Raw genomic sequence first — 21,056 nt, 5'->3', positions numbered from 1 at the left:
GCTGATGAGTTAATTGCTCTCATTCGCTTCACCTGGCTGCTAGTTCAACAGCCTGTCTCCTCCCTCTTTGTACAGAGCAGCACAGCTGATGGTCAGAGCTGCAATGTGGAGTGCAGGTGAGTGTCAGAAAACACCCTTTGTCTCTTACTAATATGACCTTTTAAACATGAAACTTTGTTTGGATGCAGAGCCCGGTCAGTGCACTGCTGGGATCACCAGTCACAAAGAATCACAGGTGTGTGTTCATCACTAGGAATGCCACACGTCTAGTGTTAAGTCTTAACAGTTCATTCCTTCTCACAGCAGGTGTCTCTTGCCATTCTTCCGTGCACAGTGTCCCAGCTGCTGTCTGCCTCTGAGGTCGGCCATGACACCTTCGCTTTTTGTGGCTGGGAGCTCAACCAGGTATGAAATGTTGAAAAACACATACCGTAACTGGAAAGATCAGATGGATCCTGGCAGTGGACCATTTTGGTTTTTGACACTAAGGGAGACGTACCAAAATCTATGTCTGCACTATTAATTAATTATCATACTTTAGCTCCCGTCTAGCACATCGGGTAAGACTTTATATATATACTGTGTTGTATTGCTGTATGTCAACACTTGTTTCTGCCTTTTTGCACTAATAAATAATAATAAAAATAAAACAAAACAACAACTTTGCACACACAAAGTGCAGAGCAGGATGCTTGGGAATAGTAAAACATACACAATATAAATAATCAAAAGGAAGAATGTATATACATACATGTATATGTATATACCTAAACTTCATTCATCTTTTTTTTTTTTTTTTAAATTTAGTAACTTTTTTTTTTTATCCTTTTCTTCCTCCTTTACAGTGATTGTGCTTCGTCTTTACAGGTTTCTGTAGTGGGCGTCATCAGAGGATACTCTCCATGCGTCACTAACATCCACTACTATGTGGATGACATGACTGGTCCACCTCTGAGTGTGAAGCAGTGGGTCAGCACAGAGGTAAGTAGCAGCTCATGTATACATTTTTTTTTTTTTTTTTGGTAAATAAGATTCTGAATTGATGCATCTTACAGGACTGTAAGCTGATGACCGCTGCTTCTCCTGGAACATACGTGAAGGTCATTGGAAGTCTGCGCAACTTCAAGGTAATCAGATCTTCCACTGTAAGTTAAAGTGAGCAGGAAACACTGTGATGTCTAATATATATATTATTTTCTATCAGGGTCAAAGGTTGTTGCTTGCAATGGACATCCGTCGTATCAGTGATCTGAATGAGATCTCATCTCACATGTTAGAAGTGGTGTATGCCCACATGAGTTTCTTTGGAAAGGTATTGAGCAGTGACAGAAACCTATGTGCAGAAACGCACACTTTTTTGTTAATTTCTTATGCATCTCCAGGTTTTCGATGTGAACATGAACACCCCTGCACGTTTGCTGCCTGCTAGGTGTTTGTCCACCATCCAGGACCAGGTCAGTATGTTGAGGCTCAGGTCGCACACGTTATACAACATACTCCTGTACTAGGCACAGTGTTTGTTCATTATGTGTGCGTTTTTCATCTATGTGTCAGGTCCTGCATGTGGTCAAGAAGTTCTCCTACTGTGGTGATGGCATCAGTTTCGATGGTCTGAAGACAGAGCTGGATTACCTCAGCATGAAGGACATCAGGTACCTTCTTATTAGACACATTTATATATTTTTTTTATCGACCCCCTGCTTTCTATATATGGCCTTATATACACTGTGCACATAATTGCAGTTGTGTTTCTTTCAATATTTAAATAGACATAACATTTAGGATCCCAATAATTCCTTGCATGAAAATATTATAAAAATATATGATGGGGAAAATACCCCCCCCCCCCAAAAAAAAAAAATCTAATAAAAAAATTACAAATAATGTGTACAATTATTATGCAACTAGGACATACATTGTTTTTTTCAAATTATTTTATTACAAAGTATTTTTACGTTATTTAGTATTAAGGTTATGACAAATAATTACTTAAAACGCCTAACAAAAACATTTGTACTCATGAATATGAATTGGCCAGTATAGCCACCTTTTTTTTTTATTACATTTGTATTTGTAAGCTCATTTGTCTGGTGTACTGGGATGCATGGGATGGATGGTGTCTTTCACCCATTCTGACCTTGCATATCATGCGATGAACTTTGCACCTTATGCTTCTGCAGAGTCCAGGAAAGTTGCAGGGTTCTTGGATACTTTCTGTTTACTTCCTGTTTAACTCTTTAAGTCTATTGTGGTTAATTTATGTATTTTCCTCTCAACGTTTTTTTGCCGTCCCTGTGGATTCACACTCAGGAATCTCTTGATTGTGCGGTGATCACGAATCAGCATCTTTGCCAACTTAATTGTTTTGTATCCCTCTGAAAGCCTTTTCATCATGTGTTGGGTCTCTCTTTTTGCAACAGAAACATACCTAACATTTATGTACATGTGAATTTAAGGCTTTTTTTCTCACTTTTCGCCACACCCTCTCTCATGTAAACCAGTTAGGCACCTGAAGATGCGGAGAATAAATTTGATATGGTTTTCAGGTGAAAAATATTCATCAGAATATGAACATTCATAATAATTATGTACGCGGTGTAGATTCTTCAGTATTTTGGAGTGATGTTTGAATGCTGAGTGATAATATTTAAACCTGTTTATTGCCCTCAATTATCCCACAATGCATCATAAACAGTAAGATGACAGAAAATGATGGAGGTAGTGCATCATTTGAATCGTCAAATGGGTGGTGATAATAAGAGGCATGGAGAATATACTGTATCATAACATAGCTGCACTAGAAAAGACCAGAGAGGCATGATGATATGTTCATTAAAGGTAGGGTAGGAGATTTCATTCTAATGCACTTTTTGTTAAATTAGTGTAACTTCTATTTATAATCCGATAGCAACCAATTAGTTTGGCAGTTTCGCATTAAAACGAATAGAATAGAAAAGAATATTAATCATCTGTGGAAGCTATAAAACACTAAAAACATCGGCCAATCCTGCGAGGCGCCCCTGCGCGGAGTATTGGCTGGTTGTCACTTTCTTCCTGCTCTGCTCGCACCAGAGAGGTACGTGCATGATGGCTGAAGTCACAGACCGCAGCTCATCTTCAGGTAATGCGTGTCCATGTGATTGGAGGCGTGGCTTCGGGGTGAGCTCCGAGAGAAAGGGGCGTGTGTTTACTTTCATAATCTTGCTGACTCTCACTGAGTTTTCAAAATCTCCTACCCTACCTTTAGCAGGCAGTCTTAATCTTGCTTCCTGGCACACCCTAACCTTCTGCACTGTAATCTGCTATACATAAAGCACTCAAAATAGCTAGCATTGAAGCTAACAGTGAAAGTGTATGATTTCATTATTAGCATGTACTGGTGAGGCTGCAGATCTTTGGAAGTCTGATTCTGTCACTTTTAATCTGTTTCCTGTTCAGAACCTCCCTGTCTTTCCTGATAAACGAAGGTCACGTCTTTTCCACCATTGACAAGGATCATTTCAAGTCAACTGAACATTAGCCAGCCGGATGGAGGCTGCTGAAACACATCAGGATGTGCATACTAACACACTTTTGGGTGATGGAAATCATCATTACTTTGGTTAAATAGATTTACTGGACTCAGTTTTGTAAAATTTACTGTATCATTTCTTACTCGCAATGGTGCTTAAGGTTCTTTGTTTTCTTTGCAAATATGCACATGCCTGCCATGTGTGTGTAAATATAAAGAGTAAAGTTTAAAATGCATCTTGTGCAATCATTATTAAAGCTACTTTTAAGAGGTCAGACATTTCTCAGGGGGGATTTTTGTCCCACTCCTCTTTGCAGATCCTCTAATGTTTGGTGGCTGATGTTCGGCAACTGGAACCTTCAGCTCCCTCCACAGATTCTCTATGGGATCAAGGTCTGGAGACTGACTAGGCCACTCCAAGAACTTCATATTCAATCCTTTGTTGCCTTGGCTGTGTGTTTTGGATCTTTGTCATGCTGGAATACCCACCCACCACCCATTTTCAATGCCCTGGCTGAGGGAAGGAGGTTCTCACCCAAGATTTGACGTACATGGCCCGATTCATCCTCCCTTCGATGCAGTGCAGTTGTCCTGTCCCCTTGCCAGAAAAACCCCAAACCCCCCAAAAACCCCCAAAGCATAATGTTCCCACCTCCATGTTAGACGGTTGGGACGGTCACATTCTTGGAGTCATAGGCAGAGTTGAAAATGACTTCTGCCGGCCGATAAGGTTTTATTTCTTTGCAAAGAAAGGTCAGTCAACACACAAGCGGTCAGAGTGAAGAAAGACCCCAAGCATGGGGAGAAGTGTGCAATTATACCTGGAGAAAAACTCCCCCAAGCTAGTCTCAGGTCCTTTTGTCTGTTAACCATATTTGGCATTGATTTCCTGGAATTTTAATTCACACCTGGAGTGTCTTGCATGTGTGAGAGGTCTAGAAATTATAGTTGAATGACAAAGGACAAAAGTATCCGTTACCTTGAGAAACGGAAGGTGGGGTGTCACAGGAAATTGAACAAAGAGATTGGAGGAGGCTGAAATACACAGACTAAACTTGGCATATTTTGTTTTATATATTAGATAATATATGTAATGCTTTAGTTATTTATTGTGTGTTTTAATATGTTAGCTAGTTTAATATGTTTTAAAATATTTGTCTATATATTGTAATAATAATAATGTTGTTTGATATAGCCTTAATAACAAACCCTAGTAGGAGTGTTAAATGGCTCGTATAGACCTGATTGTTGTAGGGACTGGGCAGGGGGGGAGTGGGGTCCTAGGCTTTTGGTTGGAGTTTCACTGTAGGTGACTGGGATTAGGAGTATCAGAAGAAGCTGGATCAGAAATAGCAGCTGCAAGCAGACCTGCATGGTAAGGCACAAGAGCTACCCGTGAGCATCAGTGGTCCTATGATCTCTGCGATGTTGATCCAGATTTCAGGTACATCTTCTGTGATAAAAACAGCAATCGGTAAGATGTCCTTGAGACTGCCAAAGAGTTGCTTCGATAGCAGAAGCCCTGAAATGTGGAGTTGGAACATCAACATGCCCATCTGTCTTCTCGCTGTGGGCTGCAGTCACACGTCATATCCACAGCACATGTGACGAGCATGTGGAGGAGTGCACAGGGCTTCTGTCATGTCATTGTTTCTGATGAACCTTTAAAGGGTATAGGCAAGTAGATAGTGTTGTGCTGGTGTCCTTGTCTCCCTCTTGTGGCCATCCAATAGTCGTCATCCACAGCGAAGTCCAGTTCATCTGAACATTTCAAGGTTGCAGGGACTAGCGGGATAGCTTGGACATTGTCCAGTTCTTTCAACAGCGGTTGGACCTCTAAATCCTTGTTCTCAGCAGCTTACAGACATCTTAGTCTGTCCTCGAAGATGTGGTTGTAGGAATAGGTGTAAGAATAGAAATGTGCTTAATTTGTTACTCAGATCTGTTTAGAGCACTTTGGCCAACTGTTTGCTTTATAAGTAAAGTTGAGGCATGCTTTTGAGGCAATCTTTGCAACTACTCTAGAGCTCTCACAGGATTCCATTATTAATCACCTCATACAGTTCCTCAGAACAATTAATAGAAATATAAATATTTTTAAAAGGATACCTATTTCAATGATCTGTACACTCTTGATTCGAGCTGTTGCATTGACTGAATGAGTGAATGAATCAGTGTTGGGCAGCCCCAACAATAGATTGTGGTACCATCGGTAACTGACACGGAGGCTACGCTAATTTTTACTAAACCCTTACCATAGTAACAATAGTCTTATTTTGTTCCTCGTGTTCAGTGCAGTAGCCTGAAAGCAGAGATGATGCTGACAGGCTATCATTCCGGTATCCAGTACCAGCAGGTAAACCCTGCATGTATAAAGAAAGATACACAGTACTAAACATACAGGTGTTGTTGGGTGACTGTATCAAATGTCAATATGAAAATATATAAAATGTGCAAATATGCAGTGGTTAGCACTGTCGTCTCACAGCAAGAAGGTTCCTGGTTTGGTTCTGACTGGGGCCTTTCTGTGCGGAGTTTGCATGTTCTCCCAGTGCCTGCTGGATTATTATGGATTTTTTTATATTGCATTCATTTATTTATTTTTACAGTGCACACAGTCCAGACCCAAACCCCACTAAGAATCACTGGGATGAGAAGAAGACTTTGAATGGCGGTTCTAGTGGAAATACCTGTTGTTACGTTGAATATGTTCACAGGCAAATGCTTAGAAAGCTTTGTTTTGGAGCAGAGAAGTGGGTGTCATGATGAAAGCAGGGTGTGGTCAAAGCAGAGGAGAAGCAGCTAATTACTGACTGCTTCCACCTGTGAGGTGTGAAGAGGACAGAGCTGGTGTGGAGGAGAAAGCCACGAGAAGAGGAGCTTCTTCTGATTGCTGGAGAACATCAAGCATGGGTTAGAGCATTTTCATTACTTTCTTTTTCCTCCTGTCCTTTTATTTCTATCAGGCAACTGACTAAAAACATCAGTAAAACATTAAATATTTGTGCTTGCTATGTGTTCTTACATGCAGGTACTGTAGCTCATTCCCATAACAACACTTAAATGCCATTGTGACCATCAAACTCCAAGCATCCACCCTAACCAGTAAACTCCCCTCATTTACAGGTCTTCACAATAAAAGCCTTCACCACCAAGCATGAAACAAACCTTTATCATAATATCATCTTTAAAATATGAAGCATGTACATTATATTGACTTGTTAGTGTTACTGTCAGTTCGATCTCCAACAAATACTATCCAATCGTTTATGGTACATTTTTTTAGCCCTCACACTCAAATTTCACAAATTTCAGGGTCAACTTTGACCATTTCACAGCAATAACTGTATTCTTCTTTAACTATTTTTTATGTAACAATTTTGGGTTGTTGTGTTGCTGCATGACTCACTTTGTTTTGAGCTCACAGACCGATAAAATTCATTGTTCCCTCAGTGCTGACAAATCATCCTGGTTCTGATGCAGCAAAACAGGCCTAAACCATGATACTACCACCACCATGTTTAACAGTTGAGAGAGGTTCATATACTGGAATGCAGTGTCATTCTTTCTACCATCATTAGTCTTCTCATTTAGGCCAAATAATTTAGTTCTGGTCTCATTTGTTTACATAATATTTTCCCAGCAGCCCTCTGGTTTGTCTGCATGATCTTTATTAAATTGCTGATCTGACATGCACACAATGGTTGTTCAGTGTTATGCTGATGGTGCATTCATGAACATAAACATCAGCCAATAAGAGAGAGGCCTTTAGATGCTTCTTTTGTACACAGTCTATGTGACTGTGGATTTGTGTTTTGAACAGATATACTCTAATTTGGCCATAACTGCTATTGCAGCATTGTTTTTAAAAATAATAATTTGGCCTCTCACATGTGTGTAAATGACAAAATAAATAATGCCAATACATGGACATCTGGGGGTGACATGCTGTTATTACACTTGCTACTAAAATTCCTTCATTGTTTACAAGGATAGTTGAAGCAGTTTTCCTCTGGCAGGCAGCCAGTTCAGATCCAGTATATCACTCCTCCTTAAGGGCTTATCACTGATAGTTATGGGACACACCATTGACATATCAATAAAATAGCTTGTGAGCATGTCTGAGGATTGGTTCTATTGGTTTATACTGCCAAATCAAAGTCCAAACGCATATTTAGTTGTTATTGATCTTTGTGCTTTTATTTTGAAAACCAAAACACATTAAGCTATACATCAACACTGTGCAGAATTATATGGTATCATCAAAGATACATGTCAGCACTTATAATCGAAGTGCTGAATAAAGTTTTAGAGTGTTTCTGTGTGTGTTTTGATGTATTAATCTGTAAAACAAAACTATTTTTGTTACCAGGGAATGAGAGCCTCCTGCAGGACATCACCTGGATGTGGTGAAAGGAGGTGAGATCAATTACAACTGCTCATCAAAATCCTCTGTGACCTCACTGACCCGAGCAGGCTCACCTCACAAAAGGCAGGGATGGATGTGTGCCAGGTGTAGTCTGTGGCTGCGGAGGCTCAGTCTAAGAAATGATGCATAAACAAACAATTTGCACAGAAACAAACAGCATCACACACAATCCGTGTGCTGTTATGCTGTTAGAGCAGTGGTGGTGTTTGAGATCCAGGGATATTTTGGCATAACATTTTTTTTCAAATTTTATTTCTATATAGATCCCTTATTTTACTGTTTCTATATTACAAATATAGTGTACACTCATAGGCTAGTTTAGTGGGTGCACTACTGAGTTTTTTTAAAAGCTGAGTGAACTCACTGTCCTCAGTTGTTCAATATATAGAATGGCTTTTGGTGTACCTCAAGGTTCTATTTTAGGTCCCCCACTTTTTAGTTTTTAAAGGCAATTTGTGTGAACAGAACTGCAACATTACTCGGGTATGCTGTGGTGTTTAAACCAGGCTCACTTGGTACTAAAGGACCCAAGGTGTGCCAAGAAAATCTTTCCACACCAGTACAGCAGGAGCCTGAATCATTTATACTAGTCAAGATCCATGCTTTCATGTTCACCATGTTACACCAAATTCTGAGCTGACAGCGTTGCATTGTGGGTAGTGTAGGCAGAAATCATCAAAAGTCAAAAGGTCATTCATCCAGTAGATCACACTGTGAGTCTTGGATTGTTGTGCATTTTATTGCACTAGTTAAAGTGAGGATATTTCCTTTATGTGTATGCTAATCATGCTTATATAAGACAGACCTACCGTGCTGTGATTGTAAAACATTTCAAAGTTGTTGCCACAAACTGCCTTTAAACCAGCCTAGCAAAATGTCTCTCAGCTGTCACAGACTTTATTATTGCAGCCGCATGCATACATTATTAAAAATGTGGACAGAGTAATCTATTGAAGCTCTTTATGCTGTGTCAGATGAGGATTAAAGTGTTGTCTTGGTTCATCCTGCAGAAGCTGATGAAATGGAAGAAAAGAAATACTGCTGAGCTGCACGTGCCTTCACTGTAGACCACCACCACCAAGACCACAACAGCAGTAAGTGCGATCTGAAAAAAACACCCTCAACATTTACACAAACTGGATGCCACCAGGTCATTTGAACCATCAACAACAGGAATAAGGGGAAAAAACTGCAGACCCGAGGCAGCACATGCAGCACCAAGGGAGCTGAAAATGCCTGCTGGGACTGCTACTAGACGTGCGTAAAACCAGTCTTTGTTTGTCTCTGTTGGTTCTCAGCAGGAGGTTCACAAAGTCCGGAATCAAAGGGGAATCCTTCTTTTCTTTCCTGCTGAATGCGAGCTGCTCCAAACTCTGTTTGCTGAAAAAGAAAGAGGGGGAAAAAAAGAAGAGCTTTTCTTAGGATCCACCGAAGATTGACAGCTGTAGGCGCATTAATAATTTATGACTTGTGCTGGTTTTTCATTTGAAATTAACTGACGTAGACCCTGATCAAATTTCAAAAGTCCAACCAACAGACAAGAAATAGTTTACTCATAAAAGCAATTCCCACGATTGTTTGTACGCTTCGCTGATATGCAGCAATGTGCAAAGGTTGGATTTTATTTTATAGCTTCTGGCTGCGTTGGTAATATTAAAACATAGTGTCTTGTTTAAGCTCTTCTTAAAGTATTTTCAGTGACATAAATAATTTCAGTACAAGTAATAATAAATATGGACAAGACACTTCCCCCCCCTTCCTTCTGCTTCTATAGGATTTAATCAGGTGAGCTGCAGCAGGTGCTGCAGATGATCAGTCCTTGATGAATTGATCATCAGTAGGTGTACAAACAATTTGCTGCTCTGGAACATTCAGGTGTGTGTTAACACAATGACAAGAGGGAAAGACGTAAACATTGGTGTTAGAGAAGCAGCTGTTGCTGCACATCAATCTGGAAAGACTCATAAAACCATTTGAAACTATTTGGAGGGAATGTTTTCCACTATAATCTTCTGGATGTCCCAGCTAATTCAACACAAGATCAGAGAAATACAAAAATAACCCCAAGAACTGCGTCAGAGTCTACAGACCTCACTGAGCATGCTCAGTGTTAATGTGACAGCACAGTTAGAAGAAGACTGAACAAGTACAGTTTGTTTGAAGGGTTGCCAGGAGAAAGACTCTTGTGTCTAAAAAGCAGATGGAAGCAGGGCAGAGGTTCACTAAACTGCATCTGAACAAAGAACAACACTTGTGGAACAATGTCCTATGGACAGATGAGACCAAAGTTAAGTTGTTTGGTCTTAATGTTCCCCACCATGTCTGCTGAAAACCAAACACAGGTGATTTGTGCTTGTTTTACAACCATAGGACCTGGATGCCTTACAATCATTGAGTGGACCACAAACGCCTCTTAATAATAATAAGTATTTTAGAGACAAATGTGAGGCCATCTGTCTGACAGTTAAAGCTAAACTAGGCGACACTTTAGCCAGTGTCACCCAGTGTTTGATGCTTTATCTTTTAGCTGTTATAAGCCATTAGATTCCCTTTCTGTCCTCTATATTTCCTAAATTCTCCTTTGAGTGAATTATATTTGGTCAGTGGCTGATTTACTCATAAAAATAGGATGAAAATGACACGAGCTAGAAAAGGAGCAGGAGATAAACCTGTAATAGACTGTGACAAGGCTACGAACCGCGGGTGAAGATTGACTTCAAAGAGACGCAATAAGGAAGCTGTTATTTGTGACAGCGAAATCAATGCGTTTTTTTTTCTCTTTCCATCGCTTTTTCTATTTTTATATGAGAACACGGCTTTCTTAGCCGGCGCTATTGTCAGATATTTATGAAACACTTAAGAGTGAGAGGACTATAATTGATATGACTGTTATTAGAATTCATCAGCTCTTGATATTTTGTATAATAAACTATAATCCATACCTCTCAGTCGGGCTGTGTGTGTGTGTGAAATGATGTGGAGGAGGATTAGCAGGTCCCTGGAGAAATCTCCCACTGCGCTTACTTTACTTTCATGTATTCACTTTTGTCTGCCAATGGTGAGGGGGGAAAAAAACCCTTGAGAGTGCTAATTAAGTGATTTTTTTTTTATTATTTTTTTATTTTTTTTAAAGCAAACTGATTTTGATAGCATGTCTGCAGCACATGCTAAATGTGTCATTTCCTTCCCACGTCGATGAAAATATCCTCTGAAGTATCCGAGCACCTATCTGTTCTTTTATTCCTGTCCTGATCACGGTGACAGCTTTTTTTTTTTTTTTTTAAATGCTCGGGGCCCCGAACGCTTTATTTATTTATTTGCTTATTTATTTATTTTGAAAGTGAACCCTACTCTCTTAACAGCCATTAATAATCGCCACATAATGAAGTGTCTCTGCTGCTAACATGCTGCTTAACAAGATGCTGCAGCCTTCACACTTTTAAATGTTGTTGTTCTTCCACCAGAGGGCAACATGTGTACTGGAAACCACAAACACCCCCCCCCACTCCCACAACCACCCACCCCACCCATCCACCCTCCTCTGAATGCAAATCACATCTTTTCCCTTATGCTGCTTCTCTGATGGGTGTAATGTTTATAGGAGTAAGAGGCGTTTTGTTTTCACTTCACATTCCTCCCTGAATGTGCAGAATTATTGTGGCTATAATCTCTGTTTTTATTTATTTATTTATTTTTTAAAGCTTAAGATGAAATACAAGGTTGCATTGTGACTGTGGATTAAGCACACATTACATATCTTTTTCTGCCTTTAGGGGTCTCTCAAGCTCTGCGCAGACCCTGCTGTCTAGCCAGTACAGATAAATGGCACCTCGTTAATCAAATCTGCATGAGTGCGCTCAGGTTGCCATGGCAATAATTATCAGAGCTGCCTAATTAACTTTCTCAATTGCTTAATGATATACGACCCTCTGAACTCCCTCATTTTTTTTCTCTCTCTAATCCAAGTTGTTGTGTTTTTATTCCTTCATTTTCACTCCCCGGTGTTAACCCCGTGATCACCAACATAATAGAAATTATAAAGAAATTAAACTCGGCACCGCATCGTTTCTTGTCGTCCCAATGGCCTGTTCCAGGCTGCCGCCAGACTTCGCATGCAGCACGGGCATGCAGCTGCTGAATGCCGACGCGTGTCGCCAGGCCTGTTACAGTGTGTGTGACTCGCATGCTTTGTCTTCTGCCATGACCTCGTGTGACAGCTGACTGAAGGTTGGGAGCAGCGATCCTGTCGTCCCTGATCAGCCAGGCGAAACTCCCGAGATGAGCAGAGACAGGGGAGGGAACGGTACCTGGGTGACACCCAGCCCCTGCCATCCCCTGTCACCGCTGGCCTCCCCATACAGCCTTTCTTTACAGCCTCCTGTCAGCCTGGGACCCCCCCACCCAAACCACCCCCGCACCCCACAGGCTGCAATTTACTCCAATTCCAACTTATCTTTTCATACATTTTAGTCAGAAGTTTAGGAGTTTTATGGCGCAACTTTGTGCAACACTCTAGAGGTCCTTGACAGTTGTGAATTTTCTGCATAAATATGTCCCACAACATCAGCTTAATAGTCCACAATGTCACAAAGGAACCCAGGGTAACCTCAAAGCAGCTAAAGGCCTCTCTTACACTGGCTAGTGTTAATGTTCATTAATTAAATTATCAGGAGAACACTTGGACAACCATTGGGTTCATGGCAGACCTGCAAGGAGAAAGTCACTGCTCCCAAGTGCTGCTAAGAGAATATTTTCTGGATAGATGAAACCAAAATTGTTGGTTTCAAATCAGAAATGCTGTGTTTGGAGAAAAGAAAAAGTCTGCATTACACCATAGGAACCGTAGTACATCTGTAAAACACGGTGGTGTTCGTATTATGGTTTAGGCCTGTTTTCCTTCCAGAGCAACTTCCATCATTGATTTCTGAGATTCTCAGTTACAGGAAACTTTTTAGTTGTGTTATTGCTGCACAAGGATGTCCTAGCACATGCTAAAAGCAAAGGTCCACATACTTTAACCACTCGCATATATGTAATATTTGATCATTTCTACTGAATAAATCAACAACAAAGTCTAATATTTCTGTCTGATCTGTTTAACTGGGTTCTCTTTTTGTGCTTTTAGGACTTGTGTGAGAATTGGCTGATGTTTTTCGGTTGTATTTATGCGGCAATATGTAATTGCGGAGGTTCAGAAACTTTTATGCACCACCGTATCTAATTTTTCTTCAGCCTAAAAGTTTGAATTGCAAGAGCAATAACCCCAAAATCCTGGCATCTTTCTTTTTAGCCACAAATCTGTTTGTGGAGCCAAGACCAAAAAAATAACATGATATGAATCCAAATTCATCAAAGCCAATGTTTTTAGAAGTAACAACCAGGCAAATAATGACTGTAGATGAGAGTTGTGAGAAGCATGTAACTTTGTATGGATCCAAAACTTCAGGGTGATCTGTAACAAAGTGTATGACCAAAGGCTAGTGCTTGTATTTAGACTTTAACGTTAAAGTGACACTCTCCAGTTCAGAGTGTGTGAGAATTGTGAGGAACAGATGTAAAAGGAAATAGGCCTAGACATATTGATTTTCCACACGGTTCTTGCCAGGAAAGTTCAACACAAGCCACTGAAAACGGAATAGTGGGGGTAGCCAAAAATGGTAACCACATAAGGGAACGGTCTCTCTTATAAAATGTGTTTAATGTAAAACAAAATGTGATGTTTCCCTAATCTCAATCCCAATCTGAACAGCGCAAATCTGGTTAGATCCACCCTTTTGGAGGTGGGTTGAGCCAGATTCTGTGAAATCTGGCTAAGGTCTGAACACAAATGTGGCTAGCGACATCATACTTCCGGGTTCACGGGACAGTATCCGAGTCGTGTACGAAAACTGTGTATAAACTACGAAAGCTTTGCCCGGAGTTTGTTTTTGACATGGCTACAAAGGACTCAACTGCATTCTGGACCAAAACAAACCAAAAAATAGAAATACAGAAAGAACAAGCAAAACACACAACACATGCACGCACGCTGTCCTACCTCGGTCTGAAAGGGGTCTAATGCGACACAGCAAAAATGCCTGATTGAGTGTGGGTGTGTGTATTCCGGTTTAAAATCAATCCAGATTGGATCCCACTTTAGCTGGATTGACGTTCCCCAGTCTGAACAGGATGTTAATGGTTTTAATGTCTTTAACACTGACTATAAGCAAAAACTGAAAACCAAACAGCTCCTAGTGTCAGGGGGACTTTAACCCCAGACATCAGAATGATGGTCTGTTGTACTGCCTGTACCCCTACCGTTCCCATGATTGGATGACATCAGGCAGTATCATCATATGTTAGCATACATGGAACAATGTGACATATGTGAGAGACGTATTGTCAACCAAATCTGCCATTTGTGAGGATGTGATTTTTCATTTCAGTAGAAAAAGACTGTGTTCTCCATTCCCCATAATGCAACCTGATACAGTTCCTTTAGCTACACAAAGGCTTCCCATTAAAAGTGTTACATTTCAAGTTCTAGTCAAGACAACCCCTGGTGACATCACTGTGACATCATTACCTTATTTTCTCAACTCTTGTTTTTCATTTCTCCCTGTTGCTCCTCTCCGTGAACCTCACCCATGGCGGTCGTGCAGAGGCCATGTTCTGACGTCCAGACCCGTGCCTCAGTTCTGGGATCAGTGCCGGGTCAGGAGACCGCAGGGCCTGGAAGAGTTCATGTGATTAACTTTGTGTAACCACCATCAGGAAGCTTTATAGCACTGGGTCAAATCAAGCTTTGGCAAAGAAGAAAAAAAAATGGTTACCACCAATGTCTGCCATATGTCTGGCATCGCCCATCCATGCATGCAATCATTCCTCCTTTTTATATTTTCTACATAACCTAATTTCACAAAAAAAACTAACCTCCCCCACCCCCCCTAATCTAAAGACCTACCCATGCTTTAATTGTACCTGCTTTTGTTGCTTTAAAGCTGCAGGAGAAAAAAGTGGCAGGGGAAAGATTATCTTTGTAACACCTCTGCACTGCATTACTGTGTATTTTTTCCCCTCTTGTGAGTGGATTTCATGGTTGAGAGTGCAATTTGAAATAGGATTAACAGTAGGTGTCTGGTGGCGTTAGCTAAACCTCTTTATGTCAGGTACGGAGCGAGAGAGAGAGAAGTCTGTCATTGCGTCTTCCTGAACCCTTTTCACCGTCGGAACATTGCTTGAGGGGGATTCTTTAAATATTAGTAAAACTCTATTTGTATTCATCAAAGGGCTGAGAGACAGGCACAACAACACAATGCTGCGGTTTCTGCCTCCTCAAAAGCAGAAGAAAGAATCCACACGTGCAGCATTAGACAACATGTACTGCCAATGTGGGAGCAAAATAGAGCTTTTTTTTGTTTTTTGTTTTAAAATAAGTGTGCTGTTTTTGTCTCTGTGATACTGGGAAGCCACATGGTTGGCTGTGGCACAGACCAACAGAGAGGATGCATTCCTGGGATGGCCATCGGCGGCGAATGGACATAGATGACCAAATACCCGCAGTTTCCGCACACAGCGAGTGTGAGTCCCACTGGAGAACAACAGTTTCAGCAGTCTTATGTAACCGGGGCTGGTTCTAAAGAAAAGGGAGGGCTGAAGGGAGGGATTATGAACTGATGGAGAAAGAGAGAGAACAGATGAAACAAAGGGGAGTACAGTAACTAGACTAGACGCCATGGAGACATGGGGTTTTTATTTTATTGTGATTGATTTCAACCTTTAGTCCCCTACAAAATACAAAATTTGACCTGCTAGAGGTTTTGATTTTTTTAAGCTGTGTTAGGCTCTCCTTTAACTAAAAGCAGCACTGTATACTTTTTATTAGGGATGTCCAGATCCAATCACGTGATCAGAAATCGGGCCCGATTGAGTGGTTCCGGACTCGATTGGAATCAGACATTACCTCCCGATCAGTACTTGGGTATATACACTCAACAAAAATATAAACGCAACACTTTTGTTTTTGCTCCCATGTTTCATGAGATGGACTTGAAGATCTAAACTTCATTCCAGATACACAATATTACCATTCCTCTCAAACATTGTTCACAAATCTGTCTAAATGTGTGATAGTGAGCACTTCTGCTTTGCTGAGATAATCCATCCCACCTCACAGGTGTGCCACATCAAGATGCTGATCTGACATCATGATTAGTGCACAGGTGTACCTCAAACTGCCCACAATAAAAGGCCACCCTGAAATGTGCAGTTTTGTCTCACAGCAAAATGCCACAGATGCCACAAGCATTGAGGGAGCGTGCAATTGGCATGCTGACAGCAGGAATGTCAACCAGATCTGTTGCTCGTGCATTGAATGTTCATTTATCCACCATAAGCCGACTCTAAAGGCGTTTCAGAGAATATGGCAGTACATCCAACCGGCCTCACAACCGCAGACCACGAGTAACCACACCAGCCCAGGACCTCCACATCCAGCAGGTTCACCTCCAAGATCGTCTGAGACCAGCCACTCAGACAGCTGCTGAAACAATTGGTTTGCATAACCAAACAATTTCTGCACAAACTGTCAGAAACTGTCTCAGGGAAGCTCAACTGCATGCTCGTCGTCCTCATCGGGGTCTTAACCTGACTCCAGATCGTCGCCGTAACAGACTTGAGTGGGCAAATGCTCACATTCGATGGCGTCTAGCACGTTGGAGAGGTGTTCTCTTCACGGATGAATCTCGGTTTACATTGTTCAGGGCAGATGGCAGACAGCGTGTGTGGCGTCGTGTGGGTGAGCGCTTTGCTGATGTCAATGTTGTGGATCGAGTGGCCCGTGGTGGTGGGGTCATGGTATGGGCAGGCATCTGTTATGGACGAAGAACACAGGTGCATTTTATTGATGGCATTTTGAATGCACAGAGATACCGTGATGAGATCCTGAGGCCCATTGTTGTGCCATACATCCATGAACATCACCTCATGTAAGATAATGCACGGCCCCATGTTGCAAGGATCTGTACACAATTCTTGGAAGCTGAAAATGTCCCAGTTCTTGCATGGCCAGCATACTCACCGGACATGTCACCCATTGAACATGTTTGGGATGTGCTTGACCGGCGTATACGACAGCGTGCACCAGTTCCCACTAATATCCAGCAACTTCGCACAGCCATTGAAGAGGAGTGGACCAACATTCCACAGGCCACAATAGACAATCTGATAAACTCTATGCGAAGAAGATGTGTTGCACTGCATTGCACTGCAGATACTGACTGGTTCTGAGTCCCCAGACCGCCAATAAAGCAGAAACAAAATGCACATTTCAGGGTGGCCTTTTATTGTGGGCAGTTTAAGGTACACCTGTGCACTAATCATGATGTCAGATCAGCATCTTGATGTGGCACACCTGTGAGGTGGGATGGATTATCTCAGCAAAGCAGAAGTGCTCACTATCACACATTTAGACAGATTTGTGAACAATGTTTGAGAGGAATGGTAATATTGTGTATATGGAATGAAGTTTAGATGTTCAAGTCCATCTCATGAAACATGGGAGCAAAAACAAAAGTGTTGCGTTTATATTTTTGTTGAGTGTATATGTATTACTGCCATTAATGACTCTCTGGCATGTTCTGTAGGGGTATGATTGTCGCTTTGGGTGCGAGAGGTCCTGGGTTCAAGACTCAGATGAGCCATTTCCTTTGTTAAATTTCCCAGTTTCGGGAGGGATGAAGTATTTATAGTCTGCGGCAATGTGTTTTGGGCAGTTTGAAGTATTGTTCCCGTGGAAATGGGTAGTTGGTGCGGTGACGAGCGATCACCCTTCGGGACACACTGAGTTTTGCTTATGCAAAAAGAAACACGAGCAGTAATAGGATTGAAGAGGAGAGGAAAAAAATGCCCTGTGACAGCGCGAAGGTGCAGGACATCACAGTCAAGATACTCAGGCCCCCTTTTCTGTGCTTAACTTACAGCTGATAAAGTCACCTTTTCATTCCAGGTTTAGCATTTTTTTAGCTTCCTGTTTTGGTTTTGCTGCCAGCAGTACAATTTACTCTTAATGCTGTCATTAAACAAAGAGTCCATAATCTTAAACTGTTTGGGGCCCCAGGCCAGTGTGGGGCCCACAATGGCCAACAAACTTTAAACTACAGCGATGACACTGTACAAAGTTTGCAATAGTGTCATGCCTTTGTGACAACAAAAGTCACAAAAAATGAAGACAATTCATTTTCAAAATGATGATGGGCACTCATTTAGAGGGGATGGAACATAATCATCTATAGTCACCTCTGATTATAATGTCAAGTGATTACACATCAAGTGCCAAAGCATCCTCCAGTGGTTGGGTGAAGATGTACATTATAGGTGGTGGTGGGGGAGAAATATGTTTTTCAAATATTTCCTTAACCTAACCACGTGTTTCTAATGAATAGACCTGAGGATACCTGGGGGATGCTAATGCTATTGGTGGACACTAGACACTAAACCAATACTTTAAACTGGCATCTGAGGTTTACAATTGAAGCAATATGTGTAAATTGTCAACTGTTTTCTGACACAATGCTTGTTTTTCTTAGTCCTCAATGGCCAAACAATACATTTAAGTCATTTTTATTGCTCATTTTCTTGAACATATATCACCACAGTTACATGGAAACATACATAAGGAGCATGCATGGAAGGAATGAATGTGAATGTATTAATTCTGCCAAAGTAAATTTGGCTAACTATGCAGTATAAACCTGTCTAACTGTCGCTTTTTTGTGCATGTTGCCTTTATTTTCAGGCACCTGGAAGGAGCTGCAAGGCCTTGACAGATGTACCCTCCCTGTGTCAGGTCGAAGACATCCGCGTGCCACGGCTAAGACTCAGCTTTATGATTAAATCAGGTGAAACAGGTGAGTCAAAAAAGGTCTGGGTGCAACCATCTCTCTCTCTCTCTCTCTCTCTCTCTTTCTGTTTGGCCTCATTATGAGCAGACAGAGAAGCACATCCCAACTTTCCTGATTGGAGGCGTCAGCAGCAGCAATCAGTGTTACTCAACAGTTGAAAGCCTCAGGGTTTCCCAAGGCAGGGAGTGGTGTCCTCTACACCCCTCCTCTCCCCCCTCACCGGTAAACACATCAATAATCCTGCAGGTTGACTGACTGGCTCACTGGATAAAGCATGAAAATGAAGAAGGAAAGACCTGCGGAGAAGAGGCAATTAGTGTTCTTTCTGAGATAGTATGGGACCATGGAATATTTAGCCATGTAGCGTTAAAAAGCGGTGAGCAAACCCAGGCCCTCAGTTGGAGCCAAGAGACTATAAAAACAAATGTTTCTTAGAAAGTTTTCATCTTTACGCAGCTGTTTCTATTTAGTGTTAACCTTTAATCTACCTACCAAGATGTCTTCTTAAAGGGACAGGCAGATATTTAAAAAAAAAGCATGAATCAGGTGGAAACAGCTAGCTTAGTGTCATTGCCCTTCTCATGCAATGTAAAGGCATTGTGGTTGATGCCATTTGTTTCACAAGCTGCCATCTGAAGCTGAATTTACCGTACTAGTTTTACACTACTAGTGGGAGCTGGAAAAGGATTGGAATATCAGGTTGCTGTAAACAAAATTATTGACCTGTGATATGAAAGAAAAAGAAATATGCTGTTGTGAATGCCGTATAGTGTCCAAATACAGACATATAGCAATGTTAGCATTCCTTTGGAGCTGCGTTTCAGTCTCCAGGATAACAGTGAGTCACCAACAACGCTTCCTGCTGAATGGCTTTAACCTGCAGCTGGTGATAATTCTGTGCGGGTTTGTAACAAGGATCACCCTGTTTCACAACACAAAAAAATGCATCCATTCCTAAACGTGCAGTGACAATAACTTTACGGGTCATCAAATGTAGTTTGTAGTCCAAAAACCGGTCTAAGGTAAAGGTGCCTAAGACACCCTACAGCCAATCCCAACGTCTGAAGGCATTGTGTGAAATTTTTTACGCCATCATGAGGAAAGATTGTACATCGCAACCAGTTATTTCCATTCCAACCACCTACGGCCATTACATGCCAAGATTCACGCACGACACTGTGGACGATTCCTTCAAGTAATGAGGTTAGTTTAAAAAAAAAATCTAAACTATATGTAGTTATTTTATAAATGTGCCATTATCCTTGAAACTATAATACTGTTATTACATATCTGTTATTTTGTACTGTGTCATTATTAAGATCACCGATAGCAGCTTTGCCAGTGAATTCAAGCTAACAAAAGTTCCAGTGCTAACTTTATTCTGCAATACTTTATTACTCTATTAGTGAAAAAATGGTTACATTTTCTCCGTATGCAGAGCCGGAGGTCATCAGGGGATGTCATGATGGTGAAAGGAAGAGGATGTGTCTGTCGGACCAAGTTGAGAAAGATAACCTGTCAGTGAGAAAGCAGGTAATGTGCTCTCTTTTCAGAAAATGCGATGCCTATGTTCAATTCAGTTTCAACTTCTGTCACACTTCCATGCTAAATCAGTAATAGCTAAGCTAGCATGTCCTTATTTACAGTGGGTCCAGAAAGTATTCACAGCGCTTTACTTTTTCCACATTTTGTCATGTTACAGCCCTTATTCCAAATTGTATTAAATTAATATCTTTCCTCAAAATTCTACACACAATACCCCATTAGGACAATGTTACAAAAAATGTTTTTGATGCCACCAGCGTAGCACACCTATCTTTAGGCAGTTTTGCGAATTCTTCTTTGCCTTCTTCTTGGCAGTACTTCTTCTTTGGTCTCCTCAGAGATGTTCAATCGGATTCAAGTCTGGACTCTGGCTGGGCCACTCCAGGACATTCACAGAGTGGTTCTGAAGCCAATCCTTTGAGATCTTGGCTGTGTACTTCGGGTCGTTGTCCTGCTAAGAAAAGAACCTTTGTCCCAGTCTGAGGTCATGAGCACTCTGGAGCAGGTTTTCATCCAGGATATCTCTGTATATTGCCAGTTCCAGCTGCTGAAAAACATTCCCATAGCATGATGCTGCCACCACCATGCTTCACTGTAGGGATGGTATTGGCCTGGTTTCCTCCAAACATGACACCTGGCATTCACACCAAAGAGTTCAATCTTTGTCTCATCAGACCAGAGAATTTTGTTG

The 21,056-nt window shown here is 41.3% G+C and overlaps 1 protein-coding gene across 1 annotated transcript; it reads left to right on the top strand.

Moving 5' to 3' along the window:
* The first annotated feature begins 53 nt into the window (after positions 1 to 53).
* On the top strand, positions 54 to 3,553 carry LOC114432317 (replication protein A 32 kDa subunit-like). The gene is made up of 9 exons (XM_028400246.1): positions 54 to 116; positions 189 to 235; positions 304 to 405; positions 868 to 981; positions 1,056 to 1,127; positions 1,205 to 1,312; positions 1,383 to 1,454; positions 1,555 to 1,652; positions 3,439 to 3,553. Exons 1-9 carry the CDS (start codon positions 89 to 91, stop codon positions 3,518 to 3,520), a joined length of 723 nt encoding a protein of 240 aa, XP_028256047.1. The 5' UTR covers positions 54 to 88; the 3' UTR covers positions 3,521 to 3,553.
* Positions 3,554 to 21,056: the final 17,503 nt, after the last annotated feature.

Source organism: Parambassis ranga, chromosome 2, assembly GCF_900634625.1.
Source record: "Parambassis ranga chromosome 2, fParRan2.1, whole genome shotgun sequence".
In the NCBI taxonomy this organism is placed as follows: domain Eukaryota; kingdom Metazoa; phylum Chordata; class Actinopteri; family Ambassidae; genus Parambassis; species Parambassis ranga.
The sequence above is the reverse complement of the archived record's forward strand: the minus strand, read 5'-3'. Positions and strand labels throughout refer to the sequence as shown.